This window comes from Panicum virgatum, chromosome 9K, assembly GCF_016808335.1.
Source record: "Panicum virgatum strain AP13 chromosome 9K, P.virgatum_v5, whole genome shotgun sequence".
Lineage (NCBI taxonomy): Eukaryota > Viridiplantae > Streptophyta > Magnoliopsida > Poales > Poaceae > Panicum > Panicum virgatum.
The window spans coordinates 51,977,902-52,000,794 of NC_053144.1; the positions used below are offsets into that span (position 1 = coordinate 51,977,902).

At 45.5% G+C, this 22,893-nt stretch overlaps 1 protein-coding gene across 4 annotated transcripts; it reads right to left on the reverse strand.

The window, feature by feature from the left end:
• Positions 1 to 161: 161 nt before the first annotated feature.
• Positions 162 to 9,389, reverse strand: LOC120652136. 4 transcript variants are annotated; one of them, XM_039929863.1, is made up of 7 exons: positions 4,554 to 9,389; positions 4,230 to 4,459; positions 3,999 to 4,158; positions 2,541 to 2,727; positions 2,151 to 2,468; positions 1,368 to 2,059; positions 162 to 1,262 (listed from the first exon to the last, which is right to left on the reverse strand). In XM_039929863.1, exons 1-7 carry the CDS (start codon positions 9,102 to 9,104, stop codon positions 567 to 569), a joined length of 6,834 nt encoding a protein of 2,277 aa, XP_039785797.1. In that variant the 5' UTR covers positions 9,105 to 9,389; the 3' UTR covers positions 162 to 566. The 4 variants fall into 4 exon arrangements, with proteins under 4 accessions (XP_039785797.1, XP_039785800.1, XP_039785799.1 ...); XM_039929866.1 differs by having other exon boundaries at positions 1,368 to 2,056; positions 3,999 to 4,149; positions 4,554 to 9,104; XM_039929865.1 differs by having other exon boundaries at positions 190 to 1,262; positions 3,999 to 4,149; positions 4,554 to 9,388.
• Between the last annotated feature and the right edge of the window lie 13,504 nt (positions 9,390 to 22,893).

Sequence of the window (22,893 nt, forward strand, 5' to 3'; positions counted from 1 at the left end):
TGGGTTGTGTGTTGTGCTGTGGATCTAACCTGTTGCTTTTTAGCCTGTCTGAGACGGCATTTAAAATGGGAGAGAGAAAAAACACAGCTCAACATGATTTTAATCGGACATTCTACAGCAACCTTAGATTTTAGCATCAAAATTCAAGGAACGGAGATGCATGATTCGATAAGATAGTGCCAAATTAGATTATCAGCGCATCCTACGATACATTTCCTCGCCCACAGGCTGTCCAGGCCACTTAGCCGGCCAACAAATATTAATAATAAACAATAGTTATCCTGACATCACACACCAGTGACTTACACGGGGCAGCCGATTCCATCGGCTGCAAAAATTTATCCAGGCATGACATGGTATCGCCTCAAATGTTTTCGGCACTGCAACAGCACCCTTTTTTTTTCTTCTATGTGAAAACAAACCGAAAACACAACCAGCACAGGGCATAATCACCAAATAAGCCACAATAGACAGACCAAGCGAAAATATGTTTCGCATGTATCTGATGCCAAGGGCAATTTGAGCTCTACAGCATGAAGCAGGCTCGGTGAAGGGCAGCATCTGCTCTAGCCTGATGGGGCGTGGCCACTTGTAGCTGAGGGCTTCGCGACGTAGATCTGCTTCATCCTACCAGTGCCTGGGCTTCTGTCAGAACCAGAACCTTGATTCCTCCCCTGGTATCCTGATCGTCGCTGCCACTCATTGCTAGTACCAGTCTTTTGGGTCGCACGGGCCCTGCGATCCTGATTGCTAACTGGATGATGGTACCGCTGGTCTGATGACAATGACGATTGATGGGTCTTGGAGGGTATGTTGGTGACCTGGCACCCGTTGGGGTTGGTAGCCACCCCTGTTACAGTCCCAGGGTTTACTTTCGATGGGGTCGCTCTAACCATGACTTTGGCACTGGTTGAGACTTCATTGCTGATCACGCCTGCCTGGCCAAATGAAGAAGGCTGAACTGTTTGGGAGCTTGAACTACTGGAGGTTGGTTGTTCGACAAGACCCAACCCATCTGTGAACTGAGTGGCAGCTGCATTTGGGAAGGTCTTGTAGCCATCTGATGGCACAGTAGAAGCAGAGGGCTCCTGGAATCGGATATTTGTACTTGCCTTGTTGTCTACTGGAACATTATGAACAAACTGCTGTGGGGCCGTACCCTCTACTGGATGCTGCTGAAGTGGCACTGATAACGGAACAGAGTGTAGAGGCGGTACAGGCATATGTGGCCAACATGTTTGCATCTGTATGTCTGTGGACGCCTGAAAAAACAGAGTGAGCAGAGTTGGTTACATAACAAATGGAGGTGAAAACATCATAATATAAAAATTCAACGTTGGCATGTATATAGGACTACTAATGCATACCTGGAAAGGACCAATGTCAAACATGGTCAGTGGAGATGGGATTGGCATGATAGAAGTTGGCCGTAGATGCTGCACTGGAGTAGGAACACTGGAAGGGTTAACTTGACCAGACATCAAATTTTGGTTGTTTGGATCACTCTGGCTAACACCAACAACAGGTGGTCCTTGGTTTTGCTTCCAATCAGGCTGCTTGTCACCAGGGATATACGTGGCTCCCATGAAACCAAGGCCCATTTGACCAAACTGCCCCACCGGAGCGAAGTGGTTATAGACCACCATATGTGGAGGACCTTGCACACCTGGGATTACTCCTGGAGTAATGAAAGGACCAGCAAACCCAGTTGGTGGACGGTAGAAAGAGTCTACCGCAGAATGGCATTGCGGCCAAGCTCCCAATGGTGCTGAAGGCACTGTGTTGCTTCTTTGAGGGTGCTGACCCTGAGAGCCAGCAGATTCATCACTCGGCCCAAATGCAAAAATGTGCCCTCCTAACATCGTATTCATATCAAAGCAGGAAAAATGGGATGGCTGTGCACCAGGAAACTGAGAAAGCATTGGCCCTGATGCTTGTGGACTGGCTAGAGGAGGCCAAAGTGACATGGATGGAGTATCAACTGATAAGTCTGCAGGAAGAGCAACTGAGAGCGGCTCTTCCATGGATGATTGGCCGGCATGGCCTGTTATTGCCCCTGCTTAAGTTGTCCATAGAGAATATAAATATAGCTGCATAGACATATATTATTATTTTTTAATTAAAGTGATTGAACAATGTCAAGACAATACCTCCTGATGTTAACCCACTGAGATCCTTGCTGCTAAAGCTCTTGTTGTCTGGAGCAGATGCAGTAGTTGCATCAGCTGGAGACCCCTCATCAGTACAAATAGCTGCCACTGCCACAGCAGAAGCAGCTGCTTCAGCCTCTGCTTCCACATCCTCTGTATTGGGACATAATTCCTTAGAATTCACCTTATCAGGACCACTGTTCTCACTAGGCAAGCCTCGATCAATCTTCATATCAGACCTAGATGAACCTGGAGCTCCAAGACCACTTGAAACAGTTCGGCTGACTGGGGGTAGCATGGTTGGTGAGGTTACTGCCCCTGAGCATTATTGTTATTCATTGTAAGTCAAGTCACCAGTGACAACATACAGTACTGATGAGAAGTGCTTACCAAATTGAATTTTTTCGCCAGCCAGAAGGGAGTTAATAGGACTAGCAGATGAAGGGAATGCCTTTTCTGTGGTTGCTGTTGGAGGCAAAGCATTGTTTGACTCCAAAGAAAAGCTGGAACCAGCCTGCTGTTCAAATTTAGCTGGTCTCATAGCTTCTTCAAGTTGTGTTTGAGTTAATGGCATAACCTAACATAAGAACAAGTTGCCAAAAAAATATAAATACCAGAGAGTTAAGCTAAGCATAGTTCAGCGACTAGATACGCAAGACAGTAAAAAACAGGTAGCTGCCTGAAAATCCAAAAGAAATGACAATTTTATTCAATTTGTGCATTCCATTACGAAATTTGTTTGAGCTTCACTGTGAGACAAAAGCATAACAAATTTGATCATAAGGAGTAAAGGACCGGAACCCACTCCTGTTTACAATACGAACTACTTAAACTGCACGCTGCCAACAAAGAAATATTAGAACTTCAAAAGGTCACATTTAGTCTAGGAATGTTGATCGATCTTCTTTTACTTAAACTTAGCCACTTGAACAGCATCCTTGTAAAGGAGCATATGGAAATCACAGTCCGTATGCGCAGACAATGACTTAGGTTATCAATCTCCTTGCTATATTGCTACTAATACTTTTTTTTACTTTTATACCAACTTTGGTGGCAGCTCTAGTTGGGTTTCACCTCTAGCTCACCCTAACTTAGAAGGCTTTGTTAGTGTCTATTGTCTCGGATTTCAGAGAACATTTTCACCAGCATCTTCATTTAAGACAGCACAATATAAGGAAAGGACAACAAAAATGGAACTCGTCGAAAAATGGTTATTTAGCATTGTAGTCTCATGATGTTTATCATGAGACTGCTGGTCTTTCCTATTCTAGTGTTTTCATTAATGATTTTGTAAAAATTAAGGATAAAACAGTCCCTGAATCATGTAAGTACTAGGGCATAAAATCATAATAATTATTTAACTGTTCATAATTTGCCTAAAAATGGCAAGATATCTGGTTTGGGTCCATCTAAAACAAAGTACTCCATCCGTCCCATAAAGAGTGCAATCCTAGTTTTTTCAGACAGATTAGTGATGGTGTCAAATGACCTCCATGCCCTCATTATTGACTGCATGCAACTAACTAGACTTCCTAAAATCATGGAGAAAATTATATTGTGGCATGCAAATGAAATCAGACCGCTAAATTAGGCAGTAGTTGCTGTCCCATTCCTTGGATTGCACTCTTTTGTGGGATTTTTTCCAAATGCTAAGATTGCACTTTTTCATGGGACAGAGGAAGTACAAATACACCAAGATGCATTGGGAGTGAGCATATATGTACAACTCATTCGCACAAATATTTCTGACATCGAAAATCAATAACAGATATTGAATGCAAAATTTTCTTTAGAGAATATCCAACTTGCCCCATTGGAACACAAATAACCTCGAGAAAAGCAATCTACCTGCTGGTTCATTTGTGAATTATCCCAGGAAACCATGTTAAATGGAGTATTAATCGATGTCCCTTTATTGTTGTCATCCGATAAGCCACTCACAAGCTTTGCAGAAGGACTGGAGGTGACCAAGTCAGAGGATGCCTGGATTTGGATAGTCCTGTAAAAGCTTTTGTGAGTGAAATCTTAATGAATATTCTTAATTAGTAAAGAAAACTTGACAATGATTAAGCTACATACTGATTGGTGTAGCAGTTTGTATGAGTTTCTGTGTTGGTTGAAGGTGGCCCAATGGGGTTCATAGAATTGTTAGCAACTGTTGATTCAGCGTAGTCAGAAATCCTTCCATCTACTGTGATGGCAGAATCCGAAGAAACTTTCTTTGCAACTTCACCCAAAGTAGCTGTCCGTTTATTCATGCTAGGAGCAACCGAACTCTGTAGAGAAACATTATGCTGTTTGCGGGGAGCCTGAATTAACAAAAATTAAAGAATTAATTAACTGAAAGAAGGCAAAAACAAATAAGACAGAAATTTAAGCATATGAAACATGATAGACAGGCACCTTTGTCATCCTCATTTTGGATCTATTTTCCTTCTCCCTCTGTTCTCGCCTGACGCTCATGATCTGCCTCTTGGACCTTACTTCAATGAAGCCATCTGCATCAACAGGGACCTCAATGCCTTGCTGCTTAACAACACGTACAGCTCCAGCTTGCAACAAGGTAGTATCTCCTTCAGGAATAGCGCCTGTTCTTGATTTCTTGTTTCCACCATGTGATCTTTCATAAGGAGCCTTGTGTGTGCTTCTAAATGAGGCACTATGATCACTTCCTTCATTTATCCTGGATGACTTATTCGTATCAAGTTCCTTTCTGTTAGCATTTCTCACTGGAAAATCTCTTGCTGTTCCGTTGGAGTATGGCCTCTCATCCTGTTCACCATGGGCAACTGACTCAGAAGCTTCGCTTTGGTTCTTCTCGACGTTTTCCCGAACTCTAAACTCAGTTCTTCTTACATTCCTACGAGCCCGCCTCTGGAATCCTCCTCTGGGATCTTTATGAGCAGGTTCAACAACTGAACCAGTTGATCTCATGTTAATGTCTTTAACAGCATATCCATATCTCCTCCCCCTTCCAGCAGAGACAGCACCTGGAGCCTTTGGACCATTCAAGACTCTCCCCTCCAAACCAAACTGAGAAGATCCTATGTGGTCAGAGGTAGGTTTGCAAGTCCTGTTCAAAGAGAGATCTTGATCCCTCTCACTGGGAGTTGTACCTCCAATAGGCTGTCTGTCCACCTGGCCATGAAATCCCTCCACAGCAGCTGTCTGGTTGTTTGCAGGAGTGTTGAGATACTGAGAATTTGAATCACCAATTACATGTGGAAGCTTGGCTGTATGTGCTGCTAATTTATTGATAAAGGTAGATGAGACTCCCTCATTTGGGACATTCTGGTGTGTATCTCGATCCACTAACTCAGGTAGAACACTGGAAGCATTCTGATTCAATGTACGCTGAGCTGGTACAGAAGAATGTGCAGGTGGGACGGCCTGAGAATGTGCACTTGAAGCAATAGGGCGGACATACCTCAACTGGCCAAACTGATATAAAGGGGCTGTTGAAGGGTGCATATGAGTCAGGGATGGATTGATCTGATTGTGGAGATGGATTGGCATCTGTATGGAACCAATCTGGATGGCTGGAACCGGAGTTGGTATTAGAGGAGGCCCTGTAAACAAACCAAACTGGAGGCTAACAGGTACTTTGTTCTGCCCATCTACTGCTGAAGCTGACGACGTAGTAGCAGCTGCTGAAGGTGCCTGAGATAACTGGGAACTTGAAGCAGGTGTCACTAAGCTACTGGATCGCTCTCCATTACTTTCTTCTGTCAGGGCATTTACACGATCAAGAGTCAGCGCCTGCAGTGTTTTCACTGCTTCAGTAACAGGGTCAGAATGGACAACTGAACCACTGGCATTATCTTGCTCTGCAACACCTGAGCTTAAATGTACTCCAATTGTCCTTTCAGTGCTCCTCATAGAAGCTAGTTCAAGTTCACTATTTGAGGGAATTTCAACCTGCACGCCCTCATCAAACCCAAGTATAACTGGTTCCAGTTCTACAGGTGTATTCTGCTCCTCCAAGAACTCATCATCCAAGTTTAGCTTCTCACCATCAGCTTCGTTGATTTCATCTTCCTGGTAGCTCTCATCGTCTTCATCGTATTCATCGTGTTTTTGCCTAACATCATTGTTTTCACTTGACCATTCATCATCCTCCAAGTGGGACACTCCTGATGCAGCAATTCTGCTTGCACTGGCTGCGTCTAGAGTCAGGACTGCATGGTCACTGTCAGACAGCACCGTTCGTTCCCCATCAGCAGAAGTCGGTAATGCAGGTGAATCGCCAGATACATCCATCTCGTCATGTGAAACATGTGCAGGTGAGCTAGGAGGGCTTGAAACAGAAAGAGAAGATTGTGAACCCAATACAGGGCTTTTTCTGTCCTCCATTTGGTGTTCATTAATGTGGTCAGGCCGTATCCCACGCTGGCGAGATGCCTCTTGGTATGCACTTCCATATTGACCCTGCATAATTTGCTCATCATCTCTACCAGAATTCTCTCCCATCCCACCATCCCCAAAGGATGAATTGAGATGTTGAGCAGAAGCACCGATTGAACTTCTGTTCACTGAGGTCACAGTTGGGGGTGGGGGAACACGTGGTTGTCGCATAGAGTAACGGGGTCTAGTAAAAGCAGAGAATTCATTAAAGTCAGAACTCTGAAACATCCTATCTCCTTGTTGAGCATTGGGGCTTTCATGAGAACTATTAGGCAGCCAAGCCGCATCTCCAAACCTGTCACTGTTAAAAAGCTCAGTGTCAAAGTCAGATTGCTTGTCAAAACGGTCAATCTCCCTAGGTGCATCCCACCGTGGAACCTTTTCATGACGGAAGTCTTCCATTGCCCATGGAGAGTCAGTTGTTCGACCTCTTGAAGATGGCCTAACCGACACATTCCCAAATCCATCATTAAGATCTTTCTTAGGGAAATTTCCCCTCCTTGCAGCAAAAGGGTCACGCCGTAGACTGTGATGAACATTCTCTTGTTCTGGAAATGCAGCCCTTGAACCATAGTATGCATTTTCTCTGTCAATAAGCGAAGAGTGTCCATCCCTAAGAGTGTGCACCCTTGGAACTGTCTCATTGTACCTGTTGAGACTAGAGGACTCCAGTGGAGAGGAGGTATTGATGTGTTCACTTATTCTGTCGATATCCTTTCTGTCACCAAAGTTAGCAGAGTGTGGCAAATCCCTGTCCTTGAAGTCTCCAGGAGTCAATTCATCATTGACAGTAAGTTGCCCATCTCTTGCACTACCAATGCTTGATTCTGCTTGTCTCCTAGCTATTCTTGCCTCCAACTCTAGGAGTTTTTTATGTGCTGCCTCCCTACGCCGCTCCTCCTCCAAGGCAATTCTCTTCTTTTCCTCCTCCCTGGCAATTCTCTGCTCCTCAGCTCTTCTGGCAGCTTCCAGCCTCTCTTGCTCGGCCTGCCAAGCAGCCTGCTTTGCCTGTTCCTCCACCAGACGCTGCCTCTCCTCCTCCTCTCTTATCAGCCTCTCCCGCTCCTCTTCTTGCTTCCGGGCAATTTCTCTGGCCCTTGCCTGTTCTTCCATTACCCGTTGTCTTTCCTGCTCCTGTACCCTCAATATCCTATCAAGCTCTGCCTCAAAAGACTCCCTTACTGGGTCATGAAAATCAGCTGGTTTGGCTGCTTCTTTTTTCTTCTTTATTGCAGTCAAACTAACGGCAGAAATGTTATCAAAACCACCATCTTCTATTAAAGGTTTAACAGGGGAACCAGTGTGCCGTTTCTCCCTACCAAACTTTGCCACCGGATCGTTAATTAAAGGCCCTTTATTAGCAGCAAAAGGCTGCGCCTTAGAACCAACATTGTTCTGGAAAGAATTTAATCTAGGCCAATTATTTGAACTGTCACCATAACGGTCGCTGGCAGTTTCTCCAACACGTGTGGCTCCATACTGTTCGACCCCATTCTGTCCATTCGCACGCATAGGAGGCTCCCTATTATTATTCCACGTATCCTTGGAGCCACCGGCAGCTATGCTTTCCCGATACAATAGTCCAATGCTTCCTCTGCCTCCACTATATGGTCGGCCATCTGTTCGATCTCTATCATGTTGATTTGACATAGGAGATCGCCACAACCCGTCCTGGACAGCCTCTTTATTTGTTGCAGCCACATCTCTGCCAAATGGTTCCTTTTTTAAGGGCTCCCTCACTGCCCCGTAAAGGTCGTGCCCTGGAACCATGGCCTCAGTCCTGCCAAATCCCCTCTCCCTGCTGTCTCGCTCTGGAAGGCTGAGCCCTGTGTCACGCTCGTCATCAGCCCACTCAGAATCATACCTGAGCCGGACCATCGGAAGCGGCCCCAGATCAGGCTTCTGCGGCCTCTCCGCAGAAGCACGTCCACCAGCTCCCAAGCTGCCAGCAGAGGCCAGTGGCTCAGTGGCCCGCGAGGGCGTCACCTGCGGCCGCATCCCAAGGGACCCAGGCCGCGCCTCAGGTGTGGCAAGCCGCGCCCCATCAGCGTCCTTCTGCCGCTGCGCCGGCTGCGGAGGTGTTGGTGGCGCGACAGCCGCTTTCAAGGACGGGAAGTCCTCCCCGCGCAGGACGACTGTTTTCTCCACGAAGCCATAGGATGGTGGCCTGGCGGCCCCGCCGGGGAGCGTCGCGGAGCCTGGAGGCTTCTCAGACGCCGGGGCCGGCTTGGTCCAGCCGGCGGCAGGCCCGCCGGATCGGGGCGGGGCCGAGGCGACCCCGCCCCCCGCCGCGGCAGCCGCGCCGTCGAAGCGCTCGTGCTCCTTGCGGAGCGACGGGAGGTTCAGCGGCGGCGGGACGGAGAGCTTGGGCGGCTGCGGCTTGGCGAGGGAGGAGCCGCCCCCGCGCGGGCGGGAGAGCACCACCATGCCCCCGCCGTGGCCGCCGGCGGGGCGGGAGGGGCGGCCGCCGCCGCCATGGTGGGAGGAGGGGGCGGGCTGGCCGTAGGATCGGTTGAGGTTGACGGAGACGAACTTGCCGGGGTGCGACATCGGCGGCCGGCGCGGCGCATGAAACCCTAAGCCGCGACCCCCCGACGCGCCGCCCGGGGCTCTGAGTCTGACGCGCGGGGCAGGGCCCACCGGAGGACCGGACGGGGTGGATAGGAGACGGCGCGCCCTCGCCGCCGGCCGATGAGGAGGCGGCGGCGGGGATGCGTGTGGAGGCGATGGGGAAGGTTGGTGGCGTCGGGTCGGCGTACGGTACGGGGAGGGGGCAGCCCTAGCTAGGCTTGAGGGGAGGAGAGGAGAAGAAGGTGACGGCGATGGCGTCGATGGGCCGGGAGGCTGCGCGGCGGCACGAATCTTGAGGCGCCCGCTGGTTTTGCCGCGTCGGCTGTGGGCGGTGGTGAGGCGTGGGCTGTTGCTGGGGCCCGTTGCCTAGTTGAGGAGATTTTACTTTTCTTTTTTTTTTAAAAAAAAGGAAGTTGTCTGCGGCGTGGGATTTGGCAATAACAGGCCTTGCTGCCCACTGCCCAGTTACTACAGCATAAAAAACACACAATTATGGCAAGGTAGATACTCATATAGTATTGTTTTATTAGGTCAATCTCAGTGAGAGTGTCATAAGAGTGTCATGAATATTAATTAAATTTACTAACATGTATCAATAGTATGAGGAGAGAGGAGTGTCATGAAATGTGAGAAGAGTGTCATCACCATGACACTTCACTGGCACGGTTCTCAAATTTTCATTCTTGATAACTGTATCGATGACACTCCCATTGAGATTAGACTTAGCATCGTGAGGTTAGGATAACTCTTATTGATGGCTCAGATACTTGAAATAGAAAGACGAAGATGCATTATATAATTATCCATATCCACATTACCTTTTTAGAAATAAGACCAATATATATAAGTAGCTAAACTTATGTTATCTAATATATGTGGTATCATGGCTGCTAGGCTACTTCCAGTACATGATGTATCCCGCCTCCATCTACAAAGTTTTTCCTTACCCTTTTTCTAATTATCTAACCTCCTAAGTCAACTTGATCATTTTCTTTTCGACCAGTTTCTGCTATCATGGAGATGAAATCCTTGGAAGTTTGGTGGAGGGGGTCGTAGCCAACTGGCTCGCTGTTGAACAACCGGAAATCTAGGAGGAGAATGGCCATATGGTGGATGGATTGCTGGAGAACAAAAAGAATTGGAGTTCTGTAGGAAGTTAGATGCTCCAAAGGGGAACTAAGATTGGGGTGTAGGTGGTGAGATTTGGCCACTACCCTCTGAGTATTGGGTTGGAGAGTCTTGATTCAGGAGGCCTGAAAAGTTTTTTTTGGGGGGGGGGGGGGCTCCATTGGTAGCAGTTATGTTCTAGTGCTGAATCTCCGGGTGGTGAGAATGGAGCACAAAGCTTGGTTTGCAGGTAGTGATTGGGTTCAGCAAAGAAGGCAGGTAGAGGAGGCCAGCACACAACGGCTAGCTTCCGGGGTCAATGGTTTTTTCTTTGTTTACTTCACACTACTGGAAACCGGAATTTCCCTGAGGGTGCACATACCCATAGGGAAATACAAAATACCGACAGGGAAATTGAAAAATAATTTCCCTGTGTGTACACCGACAGGAAATAACCGTCAGGAATAAAACGACAGGAAAATATTAATTTGCCCGTCGGTTTTCTTTTTCCCGAGGGTTTTTTGAATTTCCCTGTCGGTGGGCTTTCATCACGAAAATGCAAGCCACCAGACCTGGCCTTCATTTTCCTGTCGACAAAAAACCCACAAGGATATTATTAGCACACACAGGGAAAAGCAATTTCCTTGTGTACATAGCACCGTCAGGGAAATTGGTATTTTTGCCGTCCATTCCCTTACCGATAGACTAATTTATTTTCTAGTGGCTGTTTATCTATATTTTCCTGTCGTCAACATTTAGCCGACAGGGAAATGAAATTCATATATATTTAATACCAGCCATCAAGGAAATTAATCATCCAGTCATCAGAGAAAATCAAAATCATATATATTTAATGTGAGACGACATTGCTCATGAGAATTCATAATCAAATGGCACAAAAAATCCACATTTACCATTACATAGATAGCATTACATCATGTCCAAATGTTGTTGGTATCAACGAGTACACTGTTAGCAAAATAAGCAGCCTACCAAACCCAACTTCTAGCATAATAATGTGGACGATGTGGACGCACTCGAGCCGTGGAGGCCTGCCTCCACCCGCGCAGGCGCCGTCGGAGGAGGGGGCGCTGCCGGAGGTGGAGCTGGAGATGGAGGCGGAGGCCGAGGGGCTGGCGGTGCGTGGGATTTGGGGGCAGCCGTCACAATTTTGGATGAGGACGACTGGAGGGAGGAGCTAGAGTTTGGTGCTGGGTTATATATCACGGCAACGCGACCAGAGCCACTGGATTGATGATGGACGGTCAAAAATAGTTGGACTATTTTGGCTGAAATAGACCTAGATTGCATAGCATTTTCTTTTTCTTTTTTCATTTTATTGCACCATTGTGAAGTAACAAAATATAACAAATAATTTATATAAATCAAAATATTTTTACATGTAATAGACTACATATTAGTTGTCTTTTAGAAGTTTCATTAATTTTGGAAGTTATTTACTATTTTCAGTAGTTTAAATGGATTTCTGTGTGTTTATTAAAAATAATTACAATTTGAACTACATATATCTCAAATACTATTTAAAAAATTCTAAAAAACTAGATTTTAAGAACATTTGTTCTATTATAGCTCATATCATAGAATGGATAAAAATTGCACATGTTTGTTAGGGATAATTAAAACCTCTATTTACAACCTCATTATACAATAATGATAATAATAATTAAAACATCTCTGAAAATTATGTAAATTGACATAGAATCATTTCATGGATGCATAAGCTTGACACAAAAGTTTTAAATAATTATAATAAAGTTGGACTATACTTTGTTCATAAATGGGCACATCACTTACTTAGTCTCATATAACTCAAGTCAAACTTCGAGATTTGAATACCTTATAATATTTTTAGAACTCATATGAACCTCAAATTTGGACACAACCTTACATTTATGATTATACTAGAAAATATGAAATTACATCACTAATTATTATAAAAAAACATATTTTTCTATTCTCTACTTGAGTGGAAGAAAATAAGCCATATGTAAAAATCTAAAATAACAGCAATAATCATAAAAATAAATAACATTAAATGAAAGAACGTGATTCTAGAAAAAATTGGAAAAAAGAATCATCGAATTTGGAGTTCATATGAGGGAGAAATACCACATACAAGTTTTAATATAGGATTAAAAGAAGAAAGATGAACTATATATGTGTTACTATAAGTTCATGAATTTCCCTGAGTGTTTTTCCACAACCGACAGAAAAATTTGAATTTCCCTGTGTGTATATAAATTTTCTCATGAGTTTTTCTGCACCCGACAAAAAAAATTGAATTTCCCTGTGTGTATATAAATTTCCCCGTGAGTTTTTCTACAACCGACAAGGAAATGGTGAATTTCCCTGTGTGTACAAAAATTTCCCCGTGTGTTTTTCCTCAATCGACAAGAAAAGGTGTATTTCCCTGTGTGTTTGGTTATTTTGCTGTTAGTTTTTTTTAACTGACAAGAAAAGGCGAATTTCCCTGTGAGTTGCTAGAAAAACACTCGGGGAAATTGGAAACACACAAGGAAAATACGGCTTCCAGTAGTGTCATGTGTTAGATGTACTGTGTAAATATTGTTTTTTTATTCTCTTGTGGGCTGCCCATAGCGCAATGGGTACCTTTTCTCTGTGGCCTGTCTGTGGACCAGCCCCTCAATATTCCAGCTACTTGATAGCAAATATTTAATTCTTGTGGACTGCTTTATGCCAATATTGTGGTTGCTATGAGAATTTGGATGAACCTCCTCTATAATTATTACAAAGAGACCCCCTACTGATGTGTGGATCCGCATGCAATTGGACCCACATGTGGAGTTCATGTAGTGGAGGAAGGAATGTGAATTTCATATTTCCAAACACATTACACATATCTCCCCAGCAGCATATAAATATCCAATTGTGCTGATTTAACTGGAACCAAAACATCATTTTTCTTGTGTTTTTTCGGGTAAAGCGGGTGCTTTATTAGCTAGATAAGAGTTACAATCATCTGAAATTAGGCTTCTAACGCGTAGACGTTCTGCCTAACCAAACTGCGGTATAAATTATTCCTATTTATTGTTCACTAAAGTGATATAAAGTCCCAAACTAGCAAAAGTGTTTTTTTCATCACTAATATCCCTCCTTATGTTTATACTCCCAAATTTTTGCTTAGGACTTAGGGCTGTCCAACTTCCTCTAATAGAATCTATTCGCAAAGGTATCTAGTATAAACAATGAAAATGAAAGTGGAAATTATAAATTGTGTTGTGAACTGGCAGACAATACAGCGGAATTTGGAAAATTTCGGCAGAGGCAATATTGAAATCAACCAAGGGGATGTAGAGCAAGGTTCACGGAATCAACTTATTAATGAGGTCGGTAAAGAAGGATGGTAGTACCATGGTTGGTACATATTTTTGCTACGGGTCACCACTTGGACCATGACAAAAAGAACTGTTTCTATTTGGATAGGCATCTTGTGCTGTCCAATTAACTTGACCAAAATTTAGGGCGATGGAGGCAACAAAGAGTTGCAGTTGTTCGATCCCTTGATGAACAACTAGTGGACATACAGGGAGCTGTAATCAAGATTTAAATCTAGAAAAAAAAAGATCATAAAGGAGACCTCATTTATTACCCGTTAGCTGCAAAATCAAACAACTATATTTCTTCTTCTTTATTTAATTTAAGAAGAAATTACCAGATTGTTCAAAAAGAATGTCAGCAACTGCTCTACTGGATGGGAACCTTGTTAATGGGCCACGAGCCCGGTATCTGCATAAGCCCACATAATGTGGCCGATTTTTGTTAAAGCCCATAGCACGGCACATTTGGCTGGCTGGTCAGCCTGTGACCGGCAAATATAAAGACGGGTGATGTGAACCTGGGAACCCAAGGAAGAACTAACAGAATTATCTTACCCGAAATTCCCCTCCCGCTCTTCCCTCGCTGCTCTGTTCTTCCAAGACCTAATCCCCATTCTAGCCGATTCCCCAAATTCCTCTTCTCCTGATACTCCGGATCCTGACAATTGGTATCCAGAGCCACTTACCCCACAAATCCACCCAAATTTTTTCCCCAATTCGCGGCGTCTTCGTTCTGGCACCAAGGAAACCGACTCGATTCGAGGCACAGGTGACCTCCGCCACGGACGACCTCGCGACGAAGCTCGACGGGTTTGAGGCTGTGATGACGCGCATCCTGGACATGCTCACCGATCTCGAAGCCTGGAGGTCAACCGCTGACGCTTCGATGGAGAAGCTGATGAACCAGGCGGACACCACGGCGTCTCTCCTGCTCCATATCGAGACGGTGTCGCGCCCGCAGCTCCAACCACCCCCTCCGCCTCCACGGCCGTCTACCGCTCCACCGCAACCCCCTTCGCGGTGGATCAATCCATTCGACCTCAACTTGGCTCCACAGAAGGAGATGCGCCCACCTGCATCTGCCTTGGAGCGGCCCAGCGGGCACCGCGTCGTCCACAACCACCGGGATGATGGCGGTGGAATCCTTGGATCTCATCCGCCTCACCTGGTCACGGGTATGTCTACTGAGCCTCCCCTTGATCGCTCTGAGTCTTCGAGTTCACCCCACACTCCTAGAACAAGTCCCCTGCCCAAGTTGGATTTCCCCAAATTTGATGGTGAAAACCCTAGGATGTGGCGAGATCGATGCAAGATGTTTTTTGAGGTTTATGGAGTCCCGGCTAGCTTGAGAACTCACTTTGCCGCACTCAATTCTCCGGTGCTTCCGCTTCATGGCTTTATTCGGTGGAATGTAGTGGCCGCATCACAGATTGGGACCAGCTGTGCACCATGGTGTGTGAACGCTTTGATCGCCACCAGTATCAGAATCACATGAAACAGTTAGACTCCTTGAAACAATTTGGGTCTGTAGAGGAGTATTACAATAGATTTGTAGAGCTCGCCCACCAAATCCTGTTGTATAACCCTGCTTATGACTATGTTTTCTTTGTTACGCGATTTCTGAATGGGCTGAAAGATGAAATACGCTCAGTTATTGTACTACATCGCCCCAAGGATGTTGAAACTGCTAGTGTTCTTGCCCTTTTACAGGAAGCAGAGCTGGAGCTTGGCAAGAAAAGTCTCTGTCTAAGTCTAAAGCTGCTCCTTCTTATAAAGCATCTCTGAAGGCGGGGTATTCTGTCGACAAGGGCAAGACCAGAACTGATCAGAAGTCCAGTGATGAGATCAAGCAGAATGAGAAGCTGGAAATTCTGAAGGCCTACAGAAAAGAGAAGGGATTGTGCTTTAAATGTGGTGACAAGTAGAACAGACAACATCAATGCCCTCAACAAGTGCCATTGCATATCATTGAGGAACTTCTTGAGGTGCTGGAGTGCTCTGATGAGGCTAAATCTGATGATGATATCACCACTCCAGTGGATTCATCTCTCATGGTTGTTTCCCCACCTACTGTGCCATCTCCAATAAAGAGAAGAACTATGCAATTCCGTGGGCTCATTGGCAAACAAGAGGTACTGGTATTGGTGGACTCTGGAAGCATATCATCTTTCATCAGTCAATCTGTGGTCAATTAATTGCAGCTGTCAGTCACACCTATTCCCCAATAACAGTTTACTGTGGCCGATGGCAATTCTGTCCATTGTTCTGGCATGGTCAAGAATCTGCAGTGGTGGACTTAGGGACACTGTTTCACCAAGGATAGGAGAGTTCTTGAGTTGGGCAGCTTTGACATGATTCTAGGAGAGGACTGGCTAGACAATCACAACCCTATGTGGGTACATTGGAGATTGAAGAAAATGAGATTCACTCATGATGGACGCCGAATATTGTTGCAAGGGTTAAAACCAGAATCAGTGGCCTGTCGGGCTATATCATCAAGAAAGTTACAGGGGTTGTTAAGAAGAAAATCAGTAACTCATGTGGTACAATTACAAAAGCTGGACCAGTCAATTTCTGTGGTGCATGGGATTGATACCCCACCTGACCCTACTACAGCAGCAACTCCACCTATTATTCAGGCTGTGCTGGATAGATTTCCACAGGCATTTGAGGATATCACCACTTTACCACCCCATCGGGCTTGTGACCACAAAATTGACCTTATCCCAGGGGCTCAACCTGTGAATGCCAGGGCATACAGGCTTCCTCCTGACCAAAAAGATGAAGTAGAGAAGCAACTCAATGAAATGTTGACAAAAGGCCTCATCAGACTCAGCTCGAGCCCTTTTGCATCACCAGTCCTTTTGGTACGCAAAAAAGATGGAACATGGCGGTTTTGCATTGATTACCGTAAGCTCAATGTTGTAACAGTAAAGAACAAGCATCCTATGCCAATTGTGGAAGAACTTTTGGATGAATTGGCTGGTTCCTGTTGGTTCTCAAAGTTGGACCTGCGCTCGGGTTATCACCAGATCAGAGTGGCTGCCCAGGACATTCACAAGACAGCTTTCAGGACTCATCAAGGACTTTATGAATTCGTGGTCATGCCTTTTGGGCTGACCAATGCTCCAGCAACATTTCAGGGCTTGATGAATGCAATCTTTGCTCCATTGTTAAGGAAAGGAGTCTTGATGTTTATGGATGATATCTTGATTTACACACAAACTCTAGAATAACATGCTGAGCTATTGGCTGCTATGCTACAACTGTTAGTTGATAACTCACTATATGCCAAACCCTCAAAGTGTTCATTTGCTCAAGATTCCATTGAATACTTGGGTCATGTGATTTCCAGCAAAGGAGTTTCAACTGATCCTCAGAAGATTACTGCTGTTCTGAACTGGCCGGTTGTGACATCCCGAAAATCTATCAAAATTAAATCACGCGCTAAAATTTTTTTTCAAAACTTTTCTTAGTTGAGCTCAATTAACCCTAAAAGAATTTTCCGCCGTCCTGACATCCGATTTCAATCGTCATCCCGGTTTGGAAATGGGATGAGATAGGAATGGACTTTATAGTGAGTTTGCCCAGAACACAGAAAGGACATGACTCCATATGGGTAATAGTGGACCGACTCACTAAAGCGGCTCATTTCATACCCGTACGGACCAATTACGGTGGAGAAAAGCTAGCAAAGCTTTATGTGGAAAACTTAGTAAAGTTGCATGGTGTGCCTAGCAGAATTGTTTCAGATAGAGGGGCCCAATTCACCTCTAGGTTTTGGAAAAGTTTGCATAAAACCATGGGCACCAAATTGAATTTCAGCTCCGCTTATCACCCACAGACGGATGGCCAGACATAAAGAGTGAATCAGATTATGGAGGATATGTTGAGAGCATGTGTCCTTACCTATGGCAAAGATTGGGAGCAGAGTTTACCCTATGCCGAGTTTTCATACAACAACAGCTACCAAGCAAGCTTGGGCATGTCACCGTTCGAAACTCTCTACGGGAGAAAATGCAGAACCCTCTGATGTGGTCAGAAGTTGGAGAACGTGTCCTAATTGGACCAGCACTCATAAAGGAAGCAGAAGAAAGAGTGGCTGAGATTAGAGAAAAACTGAAGGCCGCCCAATCTCGACAGAAAAGCTACGCAGACGAGAAAAGACGAGAAATAAGCTTCAACCCAGGAGACTTCGTTTATCTCAAGTTTTCACCCATTCGGGGAACTCGAAGATTTCAAGTACAAGGAAAGTTGGCCCCTCGGTACATTGGACCGTACCAAGTTCTAAAAAAAGTCAGAGCAGTAACGTACCATCTGGAGCTACCAGAACCTAAAATATTACTCTTATCTTCATATCTTAATTATTTCCGATTCGAGCTCAACGATAAGACTTTTATTTCTTTTTCTTGATTGTGTGTTTGTTTGTACGCGTCGTAGATCATGGTGTGAACGAAGGAGAGCCCATCGACGAGCAGTACTACGAACAAGTGAACGAGGACCAGTTCCGCGACCCCGAACCCGAAGGACAGTACTTCGATTAGGACCTCCCGGAAGGATTCGAAGACGGCAAGTTCAATCCCATCCTTTGATGCATGCTTTTGTCCTAGTTTTCATATGCACAACCTATTGGCCTGTTTTACAAAATTGCATATGTTTTGCCTGCTGAAAATATGGTTGGATAGCCACCCCTTGTTTGTTATAATCATTCCTTGACCACCTAGATTAATGTCTGAATGTGTTGTTTGGACGTTAATCACTGCTAGAACGCTTAGGACCTCATACACAATACAGCTTGTTTTATAAAGAAAATGTGTGTGTGGGGGGAAGGGAGAAAAGTGGAATTTCGAAAGGTGAATTTAGACGGGATGGATGGCATTTCTGTGTGATTTGCCGATGGGTGTGCTCGTGCCTGTGTGGCAGAGCAAGGAAGGGAGATATCCATCTTGTCACAAATAAGGACTGAGTTGGTGTGTCATCTCACCTAACTCCACTATCGTGCAAACCACTCGACCGTTGAATGGGCAACGGCTTAGCATAAACCCCACTAGTTAGTCTGATAGCCATCAGGAGAGCTAAGACTGAGAGCAACGGGTGATCAAGGAGAAGGGATTAGCTCTGTGTGACTTATGCCCCGGTTAAAACCTCTGTGATAGGTTAATGACCCCTTGGTGGATCCCGTGATGGCTAGTCAGGTCTAGCTAAGGTGGGCAATGGCTTTGTTGGGATCTGCACCGACACTACGGTGATCGAGTTGCAGTACCCCGCTTGTGGGTAAATTTGCACACCTCTGTAGAGTTAAGAATCTATTCGAATAGCCATGCCCACGGTACTGGGCGAGTTACGGTGTGGTCACATAACTAGTGTTTATTGTGGGATGGGTTGGCGTGAGTTGTTTTGGGAAAAGTGTCCGACAGTTGTGCTGTGTGCTACGGCGGATGAGGAGTTCGGTAACAGCTTAAAACTTGGATCCTGTGTGTGTCAACACTACGTGTTACTCGGTGCAAGAAAAACTTGCTTTGAAAATCCTTTCTTTCAAATGAACCCCTACATAAAATATTGCTTTCCGCAAATTAAACCCTAGCCTTATCCTTGATTTACCATGTGCATTATATTCTGTTTATAACCCCTCCGTGGGTGTGGTTGGACTTGCTGAGTACGTTTGTACTCACCCCATTCTTAATTTTTACAGAGGAAGATCCGGACTTCGTTCCTGAAGACGTTGAGTAGGGTTTCCGTCCTGCACCCAATCTTGCCTGTGGTTAGGGTCACCCGCAGGAAGTTCCGCTTGGCGCAAGACTCTGATGACCCCCTTTTTGTAATTAATATCGTTGTGTGGCTGTGGGTTGTTATCCTCGCGATAGTGGCGCTTCACTGCCCACTTCCGCGAAGAGTTGTACGGTGATGTACTATCTGATGTAATAAAAGTGTTATCAGCCTCCTGAGACTGATATTGTAGCACTTTTAAGTCTTCTCTTATGAGGGGACGCTTCACCGGTTCCTACAAATGTGAAAGAGGTCAGAGCTTTCTAGGGCTGACTGGTTACTATAGACGATTTATTCAGCACTACAGTCTCATCAGTAAACCACTGTAAGGATCACCGGGGTGTCCGACCCTAGAGGGGGAGGGGGTGAATAGGGTCGCTAATCGCTTTTCTATTCTAGGGCTCAATCTAATTGCTTAAGATAAACCTAACACGTCCTACACATGCTAGTTATGACTAAGGTTTATCTATGCTACCCTCTACTTACCCCAAAAGACTTGCCACCTATAGCCAATCCTAATCAAACTAACTAGGAAAGTAAAGGTAAGCAAGAAAGAGTAAATGCGGAAACGTAATGCGGTAAGTAAAGCGGTAAGGGAGAGGATATGCAAACTCCCGTGAAGACACCAAGACACACGATTTAACGTGGTTCGGTTAGGACACCAAAGTCCCTCCCTACGTCCACGGCCACTTGCTCACAAAGAACAAGTGTGATACCGAGTCTCTTCGCTTGATCACCGTCTTGCCATGCCTCCAAGGCTCCCGACAAGCAAAGGCTAAGTGACACCAAGTCACAAAGACGAGGTCACCGCCACCGTCTATCTCGAAGCGTCACCACGGCACCGTCTTCACTATCTTGGAGCTTTAACACCAAGTAGGGGCCTCCTTCCCCGCACAAAGTGTCGTTGCCACTCCACACCAAGTCGGAGGGTCACACGACGAGTACAAGTGTTTGCTTGCCGCAGCAAGACTTCTCTCAAGGGAGCTCTCGCAAGAACTAATCCCTAATAAAGCACTAAGCACTCTAACAAGTGTGCTTAAGCCTATATGATGTACAATGAAGCTCTATGGTGGTTGGAGATGATCTTTAGCTCTAGTATACTTCTTTGAACTCCAGCACTCGCAAATGACCCGGCCTTGGGGGTATATATAGGCAGCACAAGCAAATATAGCCGTTGGAGAAAAGCTACCAGAAAAACGCTTAACGCCGGTTAATCCGATGCTCCCCAAATCGCCATCGTCGGTTTAACCGGTGATACTAAACTGCCCACTGAAAACTAGCCGTTACGTGTACGGGCAATCAACCGACGCAATCGACCGGTGTATGTAATGTTAGCGTCGGTTTAACCGGTGAGTGCAACTGTCCTCTGATCCTTGAAAAACAAACTCTCTGGACAACTGCACCGACGCCATTAACCGGTGCATCATCGGTTCATCCGATGTATGCATTTTCCTTGGTCTGCTTCTGCCATTGCACCGACGTATTCAAACTTTCTATCGTCGGTTCATCCGGTGCCAAACCCTAGCCCGCAGGCCATCTCTGTCATTGCACCGATGAGTACATTTTGCCTTACGTCGGTTCATCCGGTGATACTAAAAACTCCCAGACGTGCTCAAGTCAATGCACCGACGTGTGTAATTTGCTTGGCGTCGGTTCAACCGGTGACTTGATTTCTTTTAGGTTTCAGGGCGCTGCCCTGAGACCCGCGAGGGGCGGCTCCCCCTCGACCCCCGTCCGCTAACCGGGTAGCGGAACCCCCGTAAGGGCGGCCCTTCGGGCCTAGCTTCGCCTCTCTTCTCTTTGTCATTACTTGAACCTAAAAGCCTGAGTATATCATCTAAGCAAACACATTAGTTCAAGTGTTGCGTGTGTCATCAATCGCCAAAACATTATATTGAAATATGGCATGAGAGGCCATTTTCGCTACAACCACTCACCTTACTGCTACAGAAAGGGACACCGTTTATGTGGAGTTCAGTCACTCAAGAGGCATTTGATACATTGAAGCATGCCTTGGTGTCAGCACCTGTGTTGGCATTACCTAAGTTTCAGAAGTCCTTTACTATTAAAACTGATGCTAGTGACACAGGAATTGGTGCTATTTTGATGCAGGATGGTCATCCAATTGTATTCCTCAGTCAAGCTTTGTGCCCTAAGAATGCAGTCTTGTCAACATATGAGAAGGAGTGCCTTGCTATACTCATGGCAATTGATAAATGGAGATCATATCTACAAGCTCAGCCTTTCATAATTCGAACAGATCACAAAAGTCTTTTGTATCTCATTGAGCAGAAAATACATACAAAGATTCAGCAAATGGCCCTGCCGAAATTGATGGTCTTGGACTATTCTATTCAATACAAGAAAGGTATCAATAATGCAGCTGCTGACTCACTGTCCAGGAAGCCCAACAGTGCTGTTATGGCTGTATTCCTATGCTCCCCTACATGGATTGCTAAATTAACAGCTGGTTATGAAGAGGATCCTTTCACCAAGCAGTTGCTCACTGAGCTCAGTATTTCTTCATATAATGACAAGGGATTTCAGTTGGTAAATAGAGTCATTAGATACAAAGGCCGTGTGTGGGTGGAAAATAATCTGTTAGCCCAACATCACATCTTGCAGGCACTCCATGACAGTGGAGTTGGAGGCCACTCTGGGTTCAATGCTACATATCAACGCATTAAACATCTCTTTGCATGGCCTAAACTTAAGGAGTATGTGAGACAGTATGTTCAGTCATGTGAAGTCTGCCAACAGGCTAAGGTGGAACACGTTAGACCACCAGGGATGTTGCAGCCACTTCCTGTACCAACTGAGTCTTGGTCAGTTGTTAGTCTGGATTTCATCGAGGGCTTGCCCAAATCAAAGAATAAGTCAGTCGTCATGGTGGTAATCGATAAATTTTCCAAGTATGGCCATTTTGTGCCACTGTCTCACCCTTTCACTGCCCTCCAAGTTAGTCCAAATTTATCTAAATCAGATTTACAAGCTCCATGGGTTGCCATCAGCAATTATCTCAGATCGAGACAGAGTGTTCACTAGTACAGTATGGCAAGAGCTTTTTCGTCTGTCAGATACTAAACTCCTGATGAGTTCCTCTTATCACCCGCAAACGGACGGGCAGACAGAGCGACTAAATCAGTGTCTGGAAATATTTTTGCGCTGCTTAGTCAATGCTTGCCCCACCAAATGGCTGGATTGGCTGCCCCTGGCCGAGTACTGGTACAATACAACATTTCATTCGACTTTGGGTAAAACCCCATTCGAGGTATTATATGGATAGTCTCCCCGCCATTTGGGGATATCTAACCTCTCTGCTTGCCGCGCGGAGGATTTGGAGGCATGGCTGAAGGAACGGGAGTTACTGTCTCAGCTCATTCGGCAGCAGCTGCTGCGAGCTCAGCAGCGCATGAAACATCATGCCAACAAGAACCGGTCTGAACGGGAGTTCTCAGTGGGTGACTCTGTGTATTTGAAGCTCCAGCCATATATCCAGTCATCGGTGGCTCCACGAGGAAATCAGAAGCTCTCAT